The sequence below is a fragment of the Crinia signifera genome, chromosome 7 (genome assembly GCF_055691185.1).
Source record: "Crinia signifera chromosome 7, ASM5569118v1, whole genome shotgun sequence".
Taxonomy (NCBI): domain Eukaryota; kingdom Metazoa; phylum Chordata; class Amphibia; order Anura; family Myobatrachidae; genus Crinia; species Crinia signifera.
The window spans coordinates 155,630,180-155,648,162 of NC_139223.1; the positions used below are offsets into that span (position 1 = coordinate 155,630,180).

At 47.1% G+C, this 17,983-nt stretch overlaps 1 protein-coding gene across 5 annotated transcripts in view; it reads right to left on the reverse strand.

Moving 5' to 3' along the window:
• CACNB4 (calcium voltage-gated channel auxiliary subunit beta 4) overlaps window positions 1-17,983 on the reverse strand; it is a 200,352-nt gene that overhangs the window by 36,183 nt on the left and 146,186 nt on the right. For all 5 annotated transcript variants that reach the window (XM_083154041.1, XM_083154042.1, XM_083154040.1 and 2 more), the window contains one exon: window positions 640-759. In XM_083154041.1, the coding sequence (XP_083010167.1) occupies window positions 640-759 (120 nt within the window). The remainder of the gene's footprint in view (window positions 1-639; window positions 760-17,983) is intronic.

Below are 17,983 nucleotides of genomic sequence, written 5' to 3' on the forward strand. Positions count from 1 at the left end.
CCTTTGCGAGTGAACCAGAATAAAGACCTATCGCAGATCTGATCGCAGCACACATTTGTTCTCAAAATGGGCAAAACCATGTGTACTGCAGGTGGGGCAGATGTAACGTGTGCAGAGAGGGTTAAATTTGGGTGGGGTGTGTTGAAACTGACATCTAAATTGCAGTGTAAAAATAATGTAGCCAGTATTTAACCTGCACAGAAACAATATAGCTCACACAAATCTAACTCTCTCTGCACATGTTACATCTGCCCCACCTACAGTGGACATGGTTTCACCCATTTTGAGAACAAATTTGTACTACGACCAGATCTGAATAAGGGTCTATATCCAGTGATGTCCTAGGTTGTCTAGTTTCTTAAATGCCACCTATTGCGCCTTGTATATCTGACAATACACTCAAACCTGCAACACAGTACACTCTACTGAAGATGGCAAAGTCCTTACAGAACATATCTGCAATACATCTAGCTAAAAGAAATGAACACAGGTTTAGCAATAAAAGAAAATAGCAAATAATATTATTAATTGTTGGTTATAGATTTAAAAGTGAACATTTCAGTTATGTAATTGTTCTATTATTGTGACCTATTAGTTCTGATCGGATTGTCACTCTGCTATATGCTTTATGCACATTACTTTGGCTCTCTCGAGTTGTACTGCGGCTTGCTGTTCTCTCTCTTGGCGTATGGCTTCCCTGTCCTCTTCCAGAGAAACATCCGAGTCTGATGGTCTGCTGGTGTAAGAATCTGCTGATCCCTAGAAAACATGGAACAGGTCATTTACAGAATACAATTTGTTAATGTTATACAAACTACTTTATGGGGGGGGGGGAATTCAATGCAGGCCTCTATTTCCGACAGGGGAAACAGCGGCCCCCGCCTATTCAATGCTGCCGATTCCGTCAAAACAGATCCGACTTTAAAACAATATGTTTTGTCGTAAACGGCTGCGGATTGTCTAATTCACAGTCGTTTATCGACAATCCGTGGCTGTTTCCGCTGACACGCCGAATTTCTGACACTTGACAGCCGGAGCATTGAATTCTGACTGTCGAGTTACAGTGGAGCTGTAATGGGACCAGGTCCACCAATCAAAGCTCTGAGGGCAGGATGCGCCAATCACAGCATCCTGCCTCTCACAGCATCCATATCAGCATTTACTAATGGCAAATTCATGAATACGCTTTTCTGGTAAGAACAATCCTTTGCAGAGATTCCGGGATTGTGATTTGGCGTCCTATCTGTGCATGCGTTGTATGACGCGCAGACAGCGGGAGGATATGGGAGGTATTCAATTGGTTCCCTCTCAGCAGGGAGGTGCGATAGAAGCCCATTGCCTTCTACAAGGCAATGTCATCGCTTATTGCACCCAAGTCCTGGAATCTGTCACATTCTGGGGCTTGGTACATACAGGGTAAGTGGCCTAACTGCTAGAAATGTTTGGATTTGTTAGCTGCATTTTTTATTTACATTTACTGTGTAAAAATGTTTGTTTACTTATCTATGACAATATCCCAATTCAATGCATGTGTTGAAATCAGTTACGTATACATATTGTTGAAGGGACTGCATCTTTACACATGAAAGTAATGTGGAAGATCCGGTCCAGGTTTTAGAACAGCAGCAGGGAAACTGATGTTAAGAGTTGGGCTGATTGGCAGCACCTACGCTTTCCTGATATAAGTGTTTCCAGGGCAGAGGGTCATTGCTCCTGATGGTGGACTAGCTGCCCAAGTGATAGGCCTGGGGTGTGGGCTATGGTAGGGACCACTGGAGCTTTCTGAATTGTTTGTACTATGCTGTGACATCTGTATGCTGCAATGCTGTAACCGTCCTTGCCTATGCTGATTACCTGGTATGCTGTGTAGCTGCCACAAAATAAAGACTAAGACTTCACTTTTATTCAGTGTATGTGCTTCCTTGTCACAATATGCATAAACATGCCATTTGCTCTGGCATTTGATTGGTATCTGGACTTTAGGTCAACAGTCAGTAGTAGACTTGCATTAGGTCGGCATGATTAATGGTTCACTATGATAATGGTCAATTCAGCATATGGACGGCATGGATTGTTCACCATTTTTTTAATTCATTTTTGGAACTTTTTCATACTATGCCATCCACGGGGATTGGGGACGTTACATCTTTCCCCAAAGCATAGCAGGCAAAACGAGCCATAGGAGGGGTACAGGTGCGATAAGGTGAAAATTGACACCCTAAAAACCTAAAAAAAAACAGATGTTAACCTTTTCATGTGTTGACCATTTTCATGTAGACTCTTTTCCATGACAACCTTGCGCATGTCAAACTTTTGGGATTGACCTAGACACTGTCAACAGTTATACTGTAGACCAGGGGTTTTCAACCCATGGTCCGCGGGCCACAAGTGGCCCGCCGAGTTGTATTAGGTGGCCCGCCAGTGAATTGTGTTTTTTTATTAAATGCCATGCTGATTTAAAAAAAAATCATTCAGCGCGCTGTCCCCTTAAAATCCTTCCGCGCGCTGTCCCCTTAGCAGTGGGACGCGCCGGAGGTGGATATGCTGGCTGGGGCAGCGGGACGGTGCGCAGACATGCGCATTGTGTACTTCCTGACGCCGCGCACCCGTCCTGTCCGTGCTCACAGCCGGGAGACTGGAGTGAGTGTGACAACCGCCGGCAGCCGCACACCTGTCCCTCTCTGCTCCTTGGCTATTAAGACAGCCGACGCCGCCAGCAGCAGCAGCCCTCTGAAGGAGACCTCTGCAAGGGACAGTAAGGCAAGTGTCTCAGGAGAGGGTGATGCTGGCAAGCTACCGCGGTGCTGACTATGGGGGAGGAGGGGCTGGCAGTGCAATGTGGCCCTGTGTATGGGGAGGGTGCTGATTATGGGGGAGGGGGGGCTGGCAGTGCAATGTGGTTCTGACTAAGGGCCTTATTCTGGTTGGAGCGGCCGGGCCGTACGCGTACGTCCCGGGATTTTTTATGATCTGCGCATGCGTACATTCGCTAATGCGCAGGCGCGACCACTCACCAACGCTTACGGACGGGTCTCTACGTGCGAAAAAACCTGTACGCGAGTGTACGGGTATTGGGGGCGGCATAGGGGCGTGTTGAGGGGAGCGGCCGAAATAATGAGGGAAAATGGGCGTAAATATGGGCGTACACGGGGGTGTGCACCAAAAATGAGCGGTGCTACTACCGCACGATCGACTAAAGCACCGTTCATTTCGGACACAAAACAGGCGGCCGCCAACCGCCATCTCAAACCACCCCTACAGATACCGCATGCCAGCGTGCGCCTGGGTTAGCTAATTTACGCGGATTACTACTCAAACACATACACCTGAATGTAATAAGCAATGCTGCAGTCTATTAAGTCAAAACCATGAATTCACTACCTGCAAGCCACACACAGCACTCTAACACATTGGAAGCTTATCTTTCTATACTTCTCTACATTTAAAGGTTTGTTTAATTTAAGGTAAGAATCTTTGTAAGACCTGCTTATATATGCTAAGGTAGGTATTTGTTAAACAGTTCGACACATTCACTACGTGCTTTCATAGACTTTACACAGTAGCACACTCAATCTACACAAGTCGACATGTGTCAACGTGTTCACTCTAATACAAACATAGGTTTTGTATTTATTATACAATAACATAAACCACATCTAACACCTACAAAGGATGTTTCAGCAATGTTTTAAGCCCATGGCCACTATTTTGCACATTAATTAATTCAATCAATTAATTAATTTTCATAATTATAGTTGAAAGGCAAGATTTGCAGGTCCATATATATGAAGGGTATGAGCGGTGACATAAGCTGACTTTTCTATTGAAAACAATAGGTACCCATCCGTGCAAGCTGGCGTACGCTCAGATAGCCGCAAGAAGTCGGTGGGGAGACGGACGAAAGACGTCCGTAAACGGCGCCGTACGCTCAGTTGTACGCCTGTTGTCGGAGTGCAAGGGCTGGGCCGTCCGCGTAAGTTGCCGTACGCTCATTTGTACGCCACTCCCCTTCTACGGTATTTCTGCCCGTACGTAAGCGGCTGATTTGTGGGTGGACCTAACCCTAACGGCCGCGTACGGCTAGCGTACGTTAATAGTGAACGTACGCACGTTTGGCCGCTCCGATCAGAATAACCTCCTAAGGGAGGGCTGGCATGCTGTGCAATGCAGTGCTGACTATGGAGGGCAATACTAGGGCATTTTGTGAGGGACACTACTGGTGGCATTTTATGAGGGACACTATTGGTGGCATTTTATGAGGGACACTACTGGGGGCATCATATGCATAAGTAGGAGTATTGGGGGCCTTATAGTGCAAGGTGCAATGGGAATCATGGTGTGAGGCATAATGTGCAATGGGCATCATGGTGTAATGGGCCTTCATGTTTATATGTCACTGTGCGGCCTTTAGACAGCCAACTTAAGCGTGAAAGGACAACAACCATTCCTGCGGTAATCAATGTCTGGTCATGCAGGTTGCAAAAGTGAGGTGTCAAGTAATTTTTTTTCTACTAGTTCACACTCTTATAATTAGACCATGCCCCTTATAATTAGCCCACACCCCTTTTTGGGGCGCGCGCAATTTCTTAAATGCCAAGTTATGTATGTGGGGCTGCATTTTTATTCTGTTCGCACTGGGACCCTAATTGTTTAGAAATAGCCCTGGTGCAGACTATATATTGTGGGCAGGGTTTATGTGTATGGGCAGCTGTGCCAACTATCTATGCGGGGGCTGTGCTGTTTATCTATTAAGAGCTGTGCTAAATACCACAGTAGAACTTAGTGGCCCTCGGGCTTCGTTGAATTTTTTAATGTGGCCCACACTGTCTTAAAGGTTGAAGACCCCTGCTGTAGACCCTATGAACCACATGCCAATTATTGTACCTACTATTTTCTACAAGTATGGTTATGATCGATTTCATATATAGGGGGTATTCAATATATGCCAATATTTCCCAACAGGGAAAATATCGTCCCTCACCTATTCAATGCTGGTGTTAACAACAGCATTGAAGGGTGTCAGATCCAACTGTTTTAAAGTCTGGTCTGTTTTGTCGAAACAGCTGCAGATTGTCGTTTCCGAATTCAGCCCCGTCTGATAGCTAATGAATCACCGCCACTGTACATTGCTTTGTGTTTGCAGAATAGGAAGAATCAGAACTACCATGGGAATCAACAAAATTACATTGACATCCCATATCGATACCCCAAATGCAGTCCTTTTGCATAGAATGTATCGATTACAATGCCTGCAAAGGCTGCAGGATGTTGCCAGATCCAACAAATCTATAGAGCAGCCTTTGCAATCTCCATCACCGATCTGATGCGCTCGGTACTGCGCAAGGAAAGATCATGGAGTGCACCTTGTGTGCATGAAGTGACATAAGTTTTATGACCTATGCATGAAATGTATTCCAGAAGCCCTCGGCAACAAGGGATGGGGTGTTTTGTTTTTCTGAAGGTCGGATTGGTTGTTATGTATCAAGCTGTTATTGGTCAGGAATTGTTATGGGTGTGGTTAAGGTTAGGATTAGGGGAGATTCTAGAATATTCTGCCTCTTTGATTTCAAACGTTGGACTGATAAGTACTGTGTTGAATTCAGAGATCTATAAACTGTTTTTTCACTATCTATATCTATATCTATTCTTTCTTTCTTTTCTTCTTATTGCATTCTGCTAATTTACCTCACCTACTTTACCTTACTGTCATCTCCTAATTACTTTCTTATCTTTTACTTTTTACCTCACTTTATTGAAAATGTCTGGCAGACCAAGGAGGGATGCTGGTGTGCCTGCTCGCTTCCTGCAGGGAGCAGGGCTGCCAGCTACCTCAGGTGCGAGAGGGAGGGCAAGGGCTAGGGAGCCAGCAGGGCCTGGTCCTGTTATTGTCCCTGCCCGTGTGCGCACCCAACTGCCAGGTAGGGACGCGGTGAGAGGCCTGTCCGGCTCTCCCACACCACGGGGTAGACTGCGTTCACCCGCGGCTGATGCCCAGTCAGCTCGCGGGAGGCGGGAAGAGGCGGGCCCCGAGGCAGACTTAATGTCTGCTGACGGGCGGCGTGTAATGGCGCCTGCGGCTGCGAGTCAAACAACTCGCGGGCGTGGTGGTAATAGGGCACCCGCGGCTGACGCTCCGTCAGCTCGCGGGCGTCGCTCAGGAGCAAGGCAGCCCGCGGCTAGGGCAGCTCGCGGGCGGCCGTGTGACGCTCCGTCTGGCAGGGGACGAGTGCAGACTGCTGATGACTCCCTGCACCGCCGGCCTAGCGCAGTACGATCGCGCCGGGTAGGCGGGGGTCAGGGGTCAGCGGGGGGGCCGGGAGCAGCGCAGCAGCAGCGAGGCGCCTCCCGTTTGGCAGCTTCATCAGCGGGGGTTCCCGCTGGCATTTCAGAGGGGCAGCGGCAGTCTAGACGCCCTGCTGCTGCTAGAGGGGGCAGGTCTGCGCGTGGTAGAAGTCGCGCAGAGCTGCCCTCTGGCAGAAGAGAGTCAAATGCTGGGGAGGATGATATAACTCCCCAGCTAAATGATGTTGAGGAATATGAGGATTCTCCGGTGGGGGGCAACGCCAGGGCAAGGAGAACGAATAGGAGAGCATTGCAATTCGATGTGCCTGCATTTGGGTTTGAGGATGGAGGCTCATCCTCAGGGTCTATAGGTGAGCAGAATGTCCTGGCGTTGGTCCCAACGGGAGGCAGGGTTAATAATGCGGGGTCCCACCGTACTTATGCGGAGGTGGTTCGGGGGGGTGCCCCCACTGGGAACATGGCCTCGCTATCCACGATCTGTGCAGCAGTGGTATCCGCCATAGTGCCCCTGTTAACCACCGGTCCAGGTGGGCAGGGTGCTGGTGGTCAGCGTCCAATAGACGCTGCAGCACTGACACAGGCCATGGTGCCGGCCCTTTCCTCTGCCCTGGGTGCCACCAGCAATATGTCTGCAGGGTCACCTGTTACTAATGAATTGATTGGTGAGACAAATGTCCCTTTTGTGCCCGCAGTAGCAGGCACTTCTGGAGTCATGGATCGAGCAGCAAGGGGACGCCGACGAGGTGATGGCAGCAGGTCCGGAGGATCTTCGCAGTCCGGTGGTGAGCTGCCTTCTGACCCTGATTGGGTTAATTCATGCGGGTCAGGTACAGGTAACTCTGATACTGATGGGACAAGCTCATCAGGTGGGGGGAGGCATAAAAAGGGTAAGCGCGGCAAACGTTCAGGTAAGAAGCGCGGACGCAGGCACTCGGACAGTTCGCTGGCCTCCACTTCTTCAGAATCACCCTCCTCGTCGGATGACGGGGTGAGGGGATCCAGGAGGAAGAGGAGGCGAACGAGGCGATCTCCAAGTGAGGATTCAATAGTCACAGTTGAATCCGATTCTGTCCAGTGCGCAAACACCGCAGTAATGCGGGGGTTGCGTCCAAGGATGCGTGATAGGATTAGGAAGGGCAAATATGTTAACATATTTGCACTTACTAGCAAAAGCCAGAAAGCGCTGATTGCTGCGCGAAAGAAAGGCACTGACAGCGAGGAAGCGTTAATGACTTACAATAACTGGGTGCGAGGAATGCTGGTCTTCGCAGCTTGTTATATGGAGTCTAGGCCTGATGAGTACATGAGTTTGATACGATATCAGTATCTAATTCACAGCTTATACACTTCATACCGCGGCTACGGGTGGCGCACGTATGATGAGGAATTCAGGCGTAAGCAGCATGGGAAGGATATTTGTGACTTCGGCAGAAAGGACATTGAGCTTTATGTCGAGGTCACAAATTCTGCCGTGCCAATTGGTGATGCTTCTTCAAAACCTTGGAACAAGAAGCAAGGGGGCCAGGTTGCAGGGGGCAGTGCAAAGAGGGTAGGTCATGGGAAATGCTTCGCCTACAACAATAGCACATGTAACCTGGGACAGAAGTGTCGTTTTCGGCACTCCTGTATCAGGTGTGGAGGCAGTCATCCCATTAAAGACTGCAGCAAACCAGCACAGGGACAGGGTGGAGCTTCGAGCAGCAGGCAAATCCGCGGTCCAGCGGAGCCAAATCATGCTTAGAGCTCCATCCCCTGTCCGGCTACAGGCCATGTTGCCGTGGTTGGAGAGGTACCCCTTTAGAGAGGAAGCAGAATTCATTAAAAATGGATTCTCAGAGGGGTTCGCCTTGCCAATCTCGGGTAACATTAATCAAGGGTCTGTCAAGAATTTGCGTTCGGCATATCAGTTTCCTTTAATTGTTAGGGAAAAGGTTAGTGCCGAGGTGAATTTAGGCCGGAAGGTTGGTCCTTTTGAAGAGCTTCCTATTCAGGGCATGATCCTTTCCCCAGTAGGAGTAGTCCCCAAAAAGGTGGAGGGTAAATTTAGGCTGATTCAGCATCTATCCAGCCCAAGGGGTGCATCAGTTAATGATGCCATCCCTGAGGAATTGTGTAGGGTGGTGTATCAATCTTTTGATGAGGCCATTGCATTAGTGAGGTCATTTGAAAAAGGGGCTTTGCTTTGCAAGATAGATGTTAAATCAGCGTTCAGGTTATTGCCTCTGCACCCATCAGCTTTTAAATTCATGGGTTTTAAATTAGATGACGGGTATTATTTCGATAGATGCCTTCCCATGGGGTGTTCCATTTCCTGCGCTTATTTCGAGCGATTCAGCACCTTTTTGCAATGGTGTTTGCATAAGGTTTCTGGAGAGTCCGGAATAGCGCATTACCTAGATGATTTTCTGCTAGTTGGCCCACCAAACTCTGATAGATGTTTGGCCCTATTGGAGTATACCCAGACACTTTTTAAGTCGTTTGGAGTACCAATAGCGGAGGATAAAACTGAGGGCCCAACTACAGTTTTAACCTTTTTAGGGATCGAAGTGGACACAGTACAGGGACAATGTAGGCTCCCAAGAGACAAGATTAACCGGTTACATGAGGAAATCTTGTTTGGCCTCGCAGCAGGTAAACTGACGCTTAAACAGGCTCAATCATTATTGGGTGTGTTTAACTTCGCTTGCCGGGTAATACCCATGGGGAGGATTTTCATGCGAAAATTAGAAAGGGCTACCGTGGGGATAAGGAGGCCTCATCATTTCATTAGGCTCACAAGCGAAATACGACGTGACCTGGTTATTTGGGATGCCTTTTTGTCCCAATTTAATGGGGTTTGCATATGGCAGGAGGCACCTATTTCTAATTCTATTCTGGAGCTATATACCGATGCAGCGGGCGCCACTGGTTTTGGCGCTTTCTTTGCCGGTAGGTGGTGTTCAGAATCCTGGCCTGCTAGCTGGGTAGAGAAAGGATTCACGAGGAACATGCTGCTATTAGAAGTATTTCCCATTATGGTCGCTCTTGAGCTGTGGCATGAGGTCTTAAAAAATAAGGAAGTGGTTTTTTGGTGTGACAACCTAGGGGTTGTTTACGCTATCAACAGACAAAAATCTACTTCCTTAGAGGTGCTCAGGGTTATCGGGCAAATTGTGCTGACATGTCTGATTAACAACATAACGTTGAGAGCCAGACATGTCCCCGGGGTACATAATGAAATAGCCGATGCCCTTTCGCGTTTTGAATGGCAGCGTTTTAGACGTCTGGCACCAAATGCACGTTTAACGGGTGACATTTGCCCTTTTTATGTATGGCAGGTAATACACCCGGTATGGAGGGGCTAGCACATAGCTCTTTGGCGCCGGCTACGTTTGCCGCATATTTGTCGGCTTGGCAGACTTGGAGCCAATTCCTATTGGAAAGGGGCAACAGAGGTAAGACGTTAAAATCATTAATTCTTGCCTTTGTGTGGCGTTTCTATGTAGCCGGGAAGTCACGTGGCGCAGTGAGTAAGGCCTTAGCAGGCATCTCTTACTTTCTTCGTTTGAAAGGGAAGAAGGACATTACAAAGTCCTTTTTCCTGCAGAGAATGCTCAAGGGCTGGGCGAGATTACAACCGCCCATTCCCGACAGGCGGCGGCCGATTGACGGCCGTCTGTTGGGTAAGCTGGTCCGCGCCTTGAAAGCAGTTTGCTCCTCTCTGTATGAGGCCAAACTGTTCGCCATGGCTTTCGTTATGGCCTTCCATGGGGCGTTCAGGATAGGTGAGCTGGTGGCACCATCTCGGTCATCGGCTTCACCTATGCTGACAAACCATGTCGTCGTTGCCCCCGACGGGTTATGGTGCAGGGTACAACGGTCCAAGACCGATGTAGTTGGCAGGGGGCGTTGGGTACGAATGGGGTCCTGTCCGGATCGGCGGATTTGTCCGTTGGCTGTGGCAGGGGCGTATTCGTCCTTGCGTCCTGACGTGCCTGGGGGATGGCTCATTCATATGGATGGGTCTCCCCTGACTCGTTATCAGTTTAATGCGGTTTTGAAACGGGGTATCCTGCACCTGGGTCTCTCACCGGAGATGTATGGGACACACTCTTTTCGCATCGGCGCCGCTTCGGCTGCCGCTGCGGCGGGTTGGTCCGATAGATCTATTCGGGCACTGGGTAGATGGAGGTCTGGTGCGTTTCGACGTTACATCAGACCTTGATCTGGCAGTGCGCCCCCTTTGAGGATTAGCCGCTCGCTCAAACACGCTTTAGTGTTTGGGGGGCCTTGAGGAATTTTTTATTGCCACCAGTTTTAATTACGGCTTCTGCCGGCTGGTGGGTGTGTTTTTTGCCTCAAGTCAAATTGGGGCGACCCAAATCCCCCCCCCACCCCCCCCCCCAGCCCAATGTTAGGGTTTAAACAAAGCCCAATGTCAGGTTATACTCTATTTTAAATTAATCTAATTCAAAAAATCATACTAATTTTTCTAAATATTCTTTTTTCAGGCATGAGGATTGACCCGCAATGTATCTGGTTGTTGGGTCATTCCTTTGTTTACTGGTTATCATTTTCCCCAAATGTTCTGGATTACTCTCAGTATCCAGAACTGAACCTGTTCAGATGGGTAGGGCACCGTGGGTTGCGGTTTTCGCAATTTAGGCAGACATTCGAAGAGGCAGTGGATAGGTTTGGTTTTCCATTATTTTTAATTGTGCACTTAGGGGGTAATGATTTAACGTCCAGAACCTGTCTGGAGGTTAGATTTGAAATCAGGAACGCGTTTGTAGATATTTTGCAGCGTTTCCCCTTTTGCAGAGTTTTTTGGTCAAACATTATACCAAGGCAGAATTGGAGGGGTGCTCTTAATCCTGGTGCAATTGACCTGGTTAGACGGAGGGTGAACTCAGTAGTGGGTCGAGCTGTCTGTCAGCATGGCGGATACTCGATTCCGCATGCGGGTATCACCTTCCGCGATCAGAGATTGTACAGGAGCGACGGAGTACACCTTTCAGAAGAGGGTATGGCCTTGTTCCTTAGGGATATTGTAGAGAGTTTGAGAGGTATGTAGTTTAGTCTATGGTGGCGGTGCCGGATCAGGAGATCTTGGCAGGTGGCCGGTCTCAGAACGGTGGCTAGGTTAATTTGTACATTAACACCTTTTGAGATTTATTTCCCTTGAGGGGCAACTCCTTTGGAGAAAGTGACTTTAGCATGGCAACAGTTTTTCCTTCAGGGGCATCACCGATCCAGGTGGGCCCCTTATGTCGCTTTAGTTGAGTTGTGACCTGATGGGGAATATTTAGATCGTTCAGGTAGGTGGCCTGAACTTTATTTTAAGGACAGGGATGTGGCAGGAGGCCAGTTCTTGTTCTTTTGGGCAGTCGGCCCAAGAAATCTTTATTTAAAGCTGTTCTGACCTCGCCACCATAGATAGTTAAATTTAAATATTAAATTTAAATATTATAATTAGATCAAATAGGCCGCCCTCTTTCAGAAAAATAAAAAGACGACCCCATTCACCACATTTCAGTTGTCCGAGTCGTTATTTTAGATAAGAAGATTTGAATGGTGCATGAATGCAGTGGGTCATGAAAGACTTAAGATCATGGAGTGCACCTTGTGTGCATGAAGTGACATAAGTTTTATGACCTATGCATGAAATGTATTCCAGAAGCCCTCGGCAACAAGGGATGGGGTGTTTTGTTTTTCTGAAGGTCGGATTGGTTGTTATGTATCAAGCTGTTATTGGTCAGGAATTGTTATGGGTGTGGTTAAGGTTAGGATTAGGGGAGATTCTAGAATATTCTGCCTCTTTGATTTCAAACGTTGCCCGCCCGCCCGCCCTAAATGGTAGGTAGTAGTTCAGTTTCATTTTATTTGTCGTCTTTTATTGAGAGGCCGGTCTCAGAACGGTGGCTAGGTTAATTTGTACATTAACACCTTTTGAGATTTATTTCCCTTGAGGGGCAACTCCTTTGGAGAAAGTGACTTTAGCATGGCAACAGTTTTTCCTTCAGGGGCATCACCGATCCAGGTGGGCCCCTTATGTCGCTTTAGTTGAGTTGTGACCTGATGGGGAATATTTAGATCGTTCAGGTAGGTGGCCTGAACTTTATTTTAAGGACAGGGATGTGGCAGGAGGCCAGTTCTTGTTCTTTTGGGCAGTCGGCCCAAGAAATCTTTATTTAAAGCTGTTCTGACCTCGCCACCATAGATAGTTAAATTTAAATATTAAATTTAAATATTATAATTAGATCAAATAGGCCGCCCTCTTTCAGAAAAATAAAAAGACGACCCCATTCACCACATTTCAGTTGTCCGAGTCGTTATTTTAGATAAGAAGATTTGAATGGTGCATGAATGCAGTGGGTCATGAAAGACTTATTGGAATCAGCCCAGTGGGTTAGAATCGGACGAAGTGGGCCCAAATCACACTAGTGTAAGTAGTGCAGTGGTTCTCAAACTGGGTCCTCAGGACCCCGCAGAGTTCACATTTTCCAGGTCACCTCAGGAGCGCTGTGTATCACCAACTGTCACATTTTAAACATCCACGTGACCTGGAAAACATGAAATGTGTGAGGACCATGTTTGAGGACCTGTGGTCTGGTGTATTTAATTAGATACATATATAAAGAAATACTGTTCTGTTAAAACCCATGTTACATGCATGCTGGATTATACATTTAAAACAGTCAATTTTTGTATTTTTAAATAGGTAAAGTACAACTAGAACACATATTCTGTGGCTGACCAATCAGATGCTGCTATTTTCCTTGTGAAAGTCACCTTTAACTATAATGGAAACTTCTACTTCTGACCTATTCTCCTAACATTCTCTGTCACAAGAGGTCAAAGTACAAAACAATCTCTGTCCGAAATCGTCCCCTTCCCCGATGTTTGGGGTCTGTGCATGTGCAAATATGCACATACCCTGTGAGCGAACGGCTTTGTCAAGTTTCACACTTGCCGATCTGTTCATTCCAGACATGGCAGGCCGGGGGTGGGCAGCGGTTTATGGGTGTTACAGCAGGTGTGTCAATGCCTGCGAATTCGGAGATCAGTGGCCATCTGAAAAGGAAGTATTGACTTTTAAGACCGAAGGCTGCAGAAATCATTCGATGGTGAGTGACCATCGAATGAATTCTCCTTTGTTCGGCCGCAGATGATGAAAACACAGATTTTAACATTAAACAGCAATACATGCAGTAGTATGTGCCTGATGGAAAGAAGATGGGAAACTCTATGAAACCCATGGGGGTACATTTACTATGATGGGAATTCTATTCAAGATGAGATGTTGGCCATAGCAACCAATCAGATTCTACAGTACTTCTTCTTTATTTAGCACCTTCTAGAAGAAAATAGATATAATTTGATTGGTTGCTATGGGCAACAACCTATCTGAAATAGAACTCCCATCTTAGTAAATGTGCCTTATAGATTTAGAGAAGTAGTACTGTGCAATTGCCTAAACATGAATGATAAGATAGAGCGAGGGCTGCATAGGCTAGAGCCAATTTAAGAGCCTGTGAATTTGATGGTTGTAAATAAAGTTATTGAAGATAGTACAAAGTGCCCAGGGGGAAATCTCAGGTGGAGTGGCAGTTAATTCTGCCAATCAGGTAGCATAGGGGCGTCAGCTTAGAGAGGGGTATATCTAGGCAAGCTTGCAGGGAGCACTCCCTCTTTGAGTCTGGATCCCCACCCTCCCTATCCCTTTCATCTGTGCTACCTGGCTTACGGGCCATTCCCCAAATTGGCTTCTATAGCTTTAATTATAAATCGGCGAGAAGGTGCTCTCGACCAGCATTCAGGTGGGGTGTCAGGTGGTCTCTGTGCGGTATTGCCCCCCTTTGCCAAGACGGCGGGCGAGTCCTGACTCAGGCGGTGGGACATTGGACACTTCATGGAAGTGTCCTCGCCAGGCCATAGAAGGGGCAATAAGTCCGTCACAGCGCAGGCTGTACCCACAATAAGGGGTGTTGTAGGATTGGGGCGCTTCGGTCACTACCATGAGCAACACCCTGGACTGGTCTGAAGTGCTTTCTTTGCCATCCCTTAAACAAATAGGGGTCATACGACTTAGAAATAAATATTTATGACCTTTTTAAACTTACGCAATGGTTGTCCGTGTCGTTATTTAATAGAATAAGGAGTTTTGTGTGAGTTATTTCTATAGGCTAAACAGCATTATTCATTAGGCGCCTTAAAGACAATACAAGCAGTAGTACAATAATAACAGATTTGTTTTTTTTTTTTTTTTTAACAGATGAAGGCAACTTTTTAATAAGACCTTTTGAAAGAAGCAATAAATAGTTAAGTACAGTACTGCCAAGATGTATCAATGTTCACATCCAGGGATAGTGGATCCGACAGACGCCTGACGCTCCGATGTATAAAACTAAAGTGGCTGCATTAACAATCACTTTACTTCCACTTCCTGGGGGCTGCTCAACTACGGCACATGTGCATCCTGCTGACTGATCGTATGGCTTCTTCTCCATGTGCTTAATGCAAAGACAACATCTCCCATTGGTTTCTGTGGGGCTGCATTGGAAGTAGATAAAGAAGGATGCATCTTCTGTGGTTCCCTGTAGATGCATTTGTGGGATACTTATTACGTTCATGTTACATATTTGCCTGAAAACATGGAAAAGCTGTATGGTGACCTTATTTCAGCACCCAAATACTGCGCCCAGGGCCATTGCCAGTAGGTGGCAGACTTGTGCACCAAGTCAGGGGCATATCTACCCATTGGCCAAGATGACACTCACTAGGGCAACCATGATGGGGGGGGGCGCGGCATTGCCACCTGCAGCCAGGGACCGGTCGGATTGACAATAGGCTGGAACCCGACTCCAAACATCCCATTATAAGAGGCCATTGCATATGGAGCTGCTAGATTCAAATTATTATTTTTCCTTTTATAGCCTAATTGTCAATGCCCACCTGAGACCCACCCCCTGTAAACACGACTCCCCTGTTGACCTGCGCACTGGTGATTCATATACTGCCAGCGCTGGTGGCCCAGGTCATTGTGACTGAGCTGTCTGGTCGCTTCAACCCTCCCCCCCACTCAGTGCCAGATTAAGGTCTAAATGGGCCTGGAGCTGAAGATTATCAAGGGCCTATCATGCACAATAATAAGGGTTGTGGCCAGCACCTAATAATGGGGGGGGGGGGGGGGGCGTGACCAGTGGTCTGCTCATGGGTGTGTCTCTATTTGTGTAAATATTTTCAACTAATTATGTATGTCTGGAAAAGGCAGGGGGCTGGCATAGGAAACATGCAGGGAGATATATTGGGGGGTGCCCTCCAAAGGTGCACTCGCAGGACGCCGATGTCCTAAGATACTTGCGTTGTGAGGTGGCACTCAAGTCATAAAAAAAAATACTGAAAGCCGAAACTTTGTAGACAACATTTCAGCACCTTTTATGTGGTCACCTAAATTTACCACAACATATACCCCTTATACAAATCATGCAACACAATAGTAACCCCCTTATCCTGTACTTGCCATGAAATGACATTTCAGAAATGAAAAAATCAGTTTACCCGCAATATCTCTAGAACCAATTAACCCACATGAACCAGCCTGGTATGAGATTGAAGGCCCATCGATTTGGGTTTGACTGAGATCAACCTCGAGCTTCTGTAATGCCGGAGGGGGAACTGGCAGCCATGGAATTAGCGGGTCCCATGTTATCCTATGGGAAAAAATGTTCCAGCTTTGCCCAGTGGTATCTCCGGTTCCCGGGGGGCTAGCGATGCGGGCCTGGGCTCGTTGGAAAGCCCTGACCCTCAGCTACAAAATGGGCCTACTTTGAGAGTGGGCCTGGAGCTGTAGCTCCAGCAGGCCCATTGTTAATCCGGGCCTGCCCCCACTGCCTAGACTTAGCCCACCTCCCCCCGCAAGCCTACTCCTAACCATACCACCTTATTGCCCAATCCTAATGCTAACTTTTTTACTTAGTGCCTACCCCTAATCCTCCACCATGCATCCTAACCCTAATATATATATATATATATATATATATATATATATATATATATATATATATATAATGTAGGAAGAACTGAATCAAAACTGTGGCACTCCAAGGAAATTTTCTATATTTGGTGCAGAAAACACAAATCCTACCTTTCAAGGCTTCAGGCGCACTTTTGTACCTTGACAAAGCCTTGAAACGTTGGTCTCATTTTCTTCTGCACCGAATGTTCATCTAGAACTGCGATTGCATCACAAATTTAGCAATAGCAAATGCAGGCAGGGGGTGGTATAAACCGCCTGCGGCATTTGCATTCTAAGGGTCACATATGCTAAGCTGCTGCACGCAGTTTATCATACTGTTCACGAATCGACCTGAATCAGGCCCAATATTCATATGATTGCAACATAGATCACTTTATGGCCAATTTAAATCATTGCCATAAGTTAGAGTAATCAATCATCCATCATTTCCTGGGATAGTTCCCAATTTTACTGAGCTGTCCCCTGCAGCTGGATGTCCTCAGCTGTGACAATACAGAGTGACTGTTCTCTGATGTACAGAGTCATAATAATAATAATAATTATAATAATAATTTATTATTTATATAGCGCTTTTCTCCAGCAGGACTCAAAGTAACTTTACAGACAGAAAAACAAACAAACATTTATGTTTGTGCTGAATTGTTTGTGAAAAAGAGTAAATTAAAAAAGAGGGGGTGGTGATTATATGTATAAAAATTAAATAATTAAATAAAGTGGTACCTGTAAGGAATAAAATGGTTAGTATCAATGTTTACACCCTTTTGGGGAAAGGTTGGTATTTTTGTATTTTGGATAGCGATCGTCCTGGTGTGACTGTCCCTATCTTACCCTGCTTCTGTAGTTGATGACTTCTCTGGGTGTGGGTTGGTTCTTTGAGGTTGTTATTGAGAGGGCTTCCGAGCGCAGAGACCAGCTGAACCACGCTTGTATGTGGCAGCCGCTACGCCGGTGCTCCGTCTTTACTGAAGAAACCGGAAGTGGCCGGAAGTTGTTATACGGCCGCAGAGAGGGTTGGAGACGGGTGTAGGTGACAGCTTGCCGGGAGATCTTTGTCTGGTCCAACGCGTTTCGTGCGTCATACGCACTTTTTCCTTGAAAATTCAGCATAAATACCTAGTGTTCCTTTAAAAACCTCCATGATCCTAACCCCATAGGAGCTGCTCTCTTTAAACAAGCGTGGTAAGCACAAAATTCCCCAAACACACATTTAACAAAGAAGTTTGGGTACTTGTGTATTTTAGCGGCGCCCCCGATGTTGGTTGCACGATGTTTTTATCGCATTGCATCGCATGCCATGTACCAGATGGCATGCGATGCGACACGATTTTGGCCCCCAATACGATAAAAAATTGTATAAGCACCCTTTACGCTGTTGCTTACGATGTTAAATGCAGCCCCACGCCAACCCCCACTATAAACGTGAACCCGAAGCGTGGCGAGCGCAGCGAGGCCACGAGGGGCGGCGGTACGCGTCCTACGACCTTTTCATACCCCCACTATCCACGTCGGCGTGGAGTTGAGAAAAGAAAGTGTGACGAGCGCAGCGAGCCACCAAGCCCGAAGCGGTATACGCAGCCATCACAGGTATACGCGTCCCCTCGCGGGCTTCACAGGTATCCGCGTCCGCTCGCCACGCTTCGGGCTCAGTGGCTCGCTGCGCTT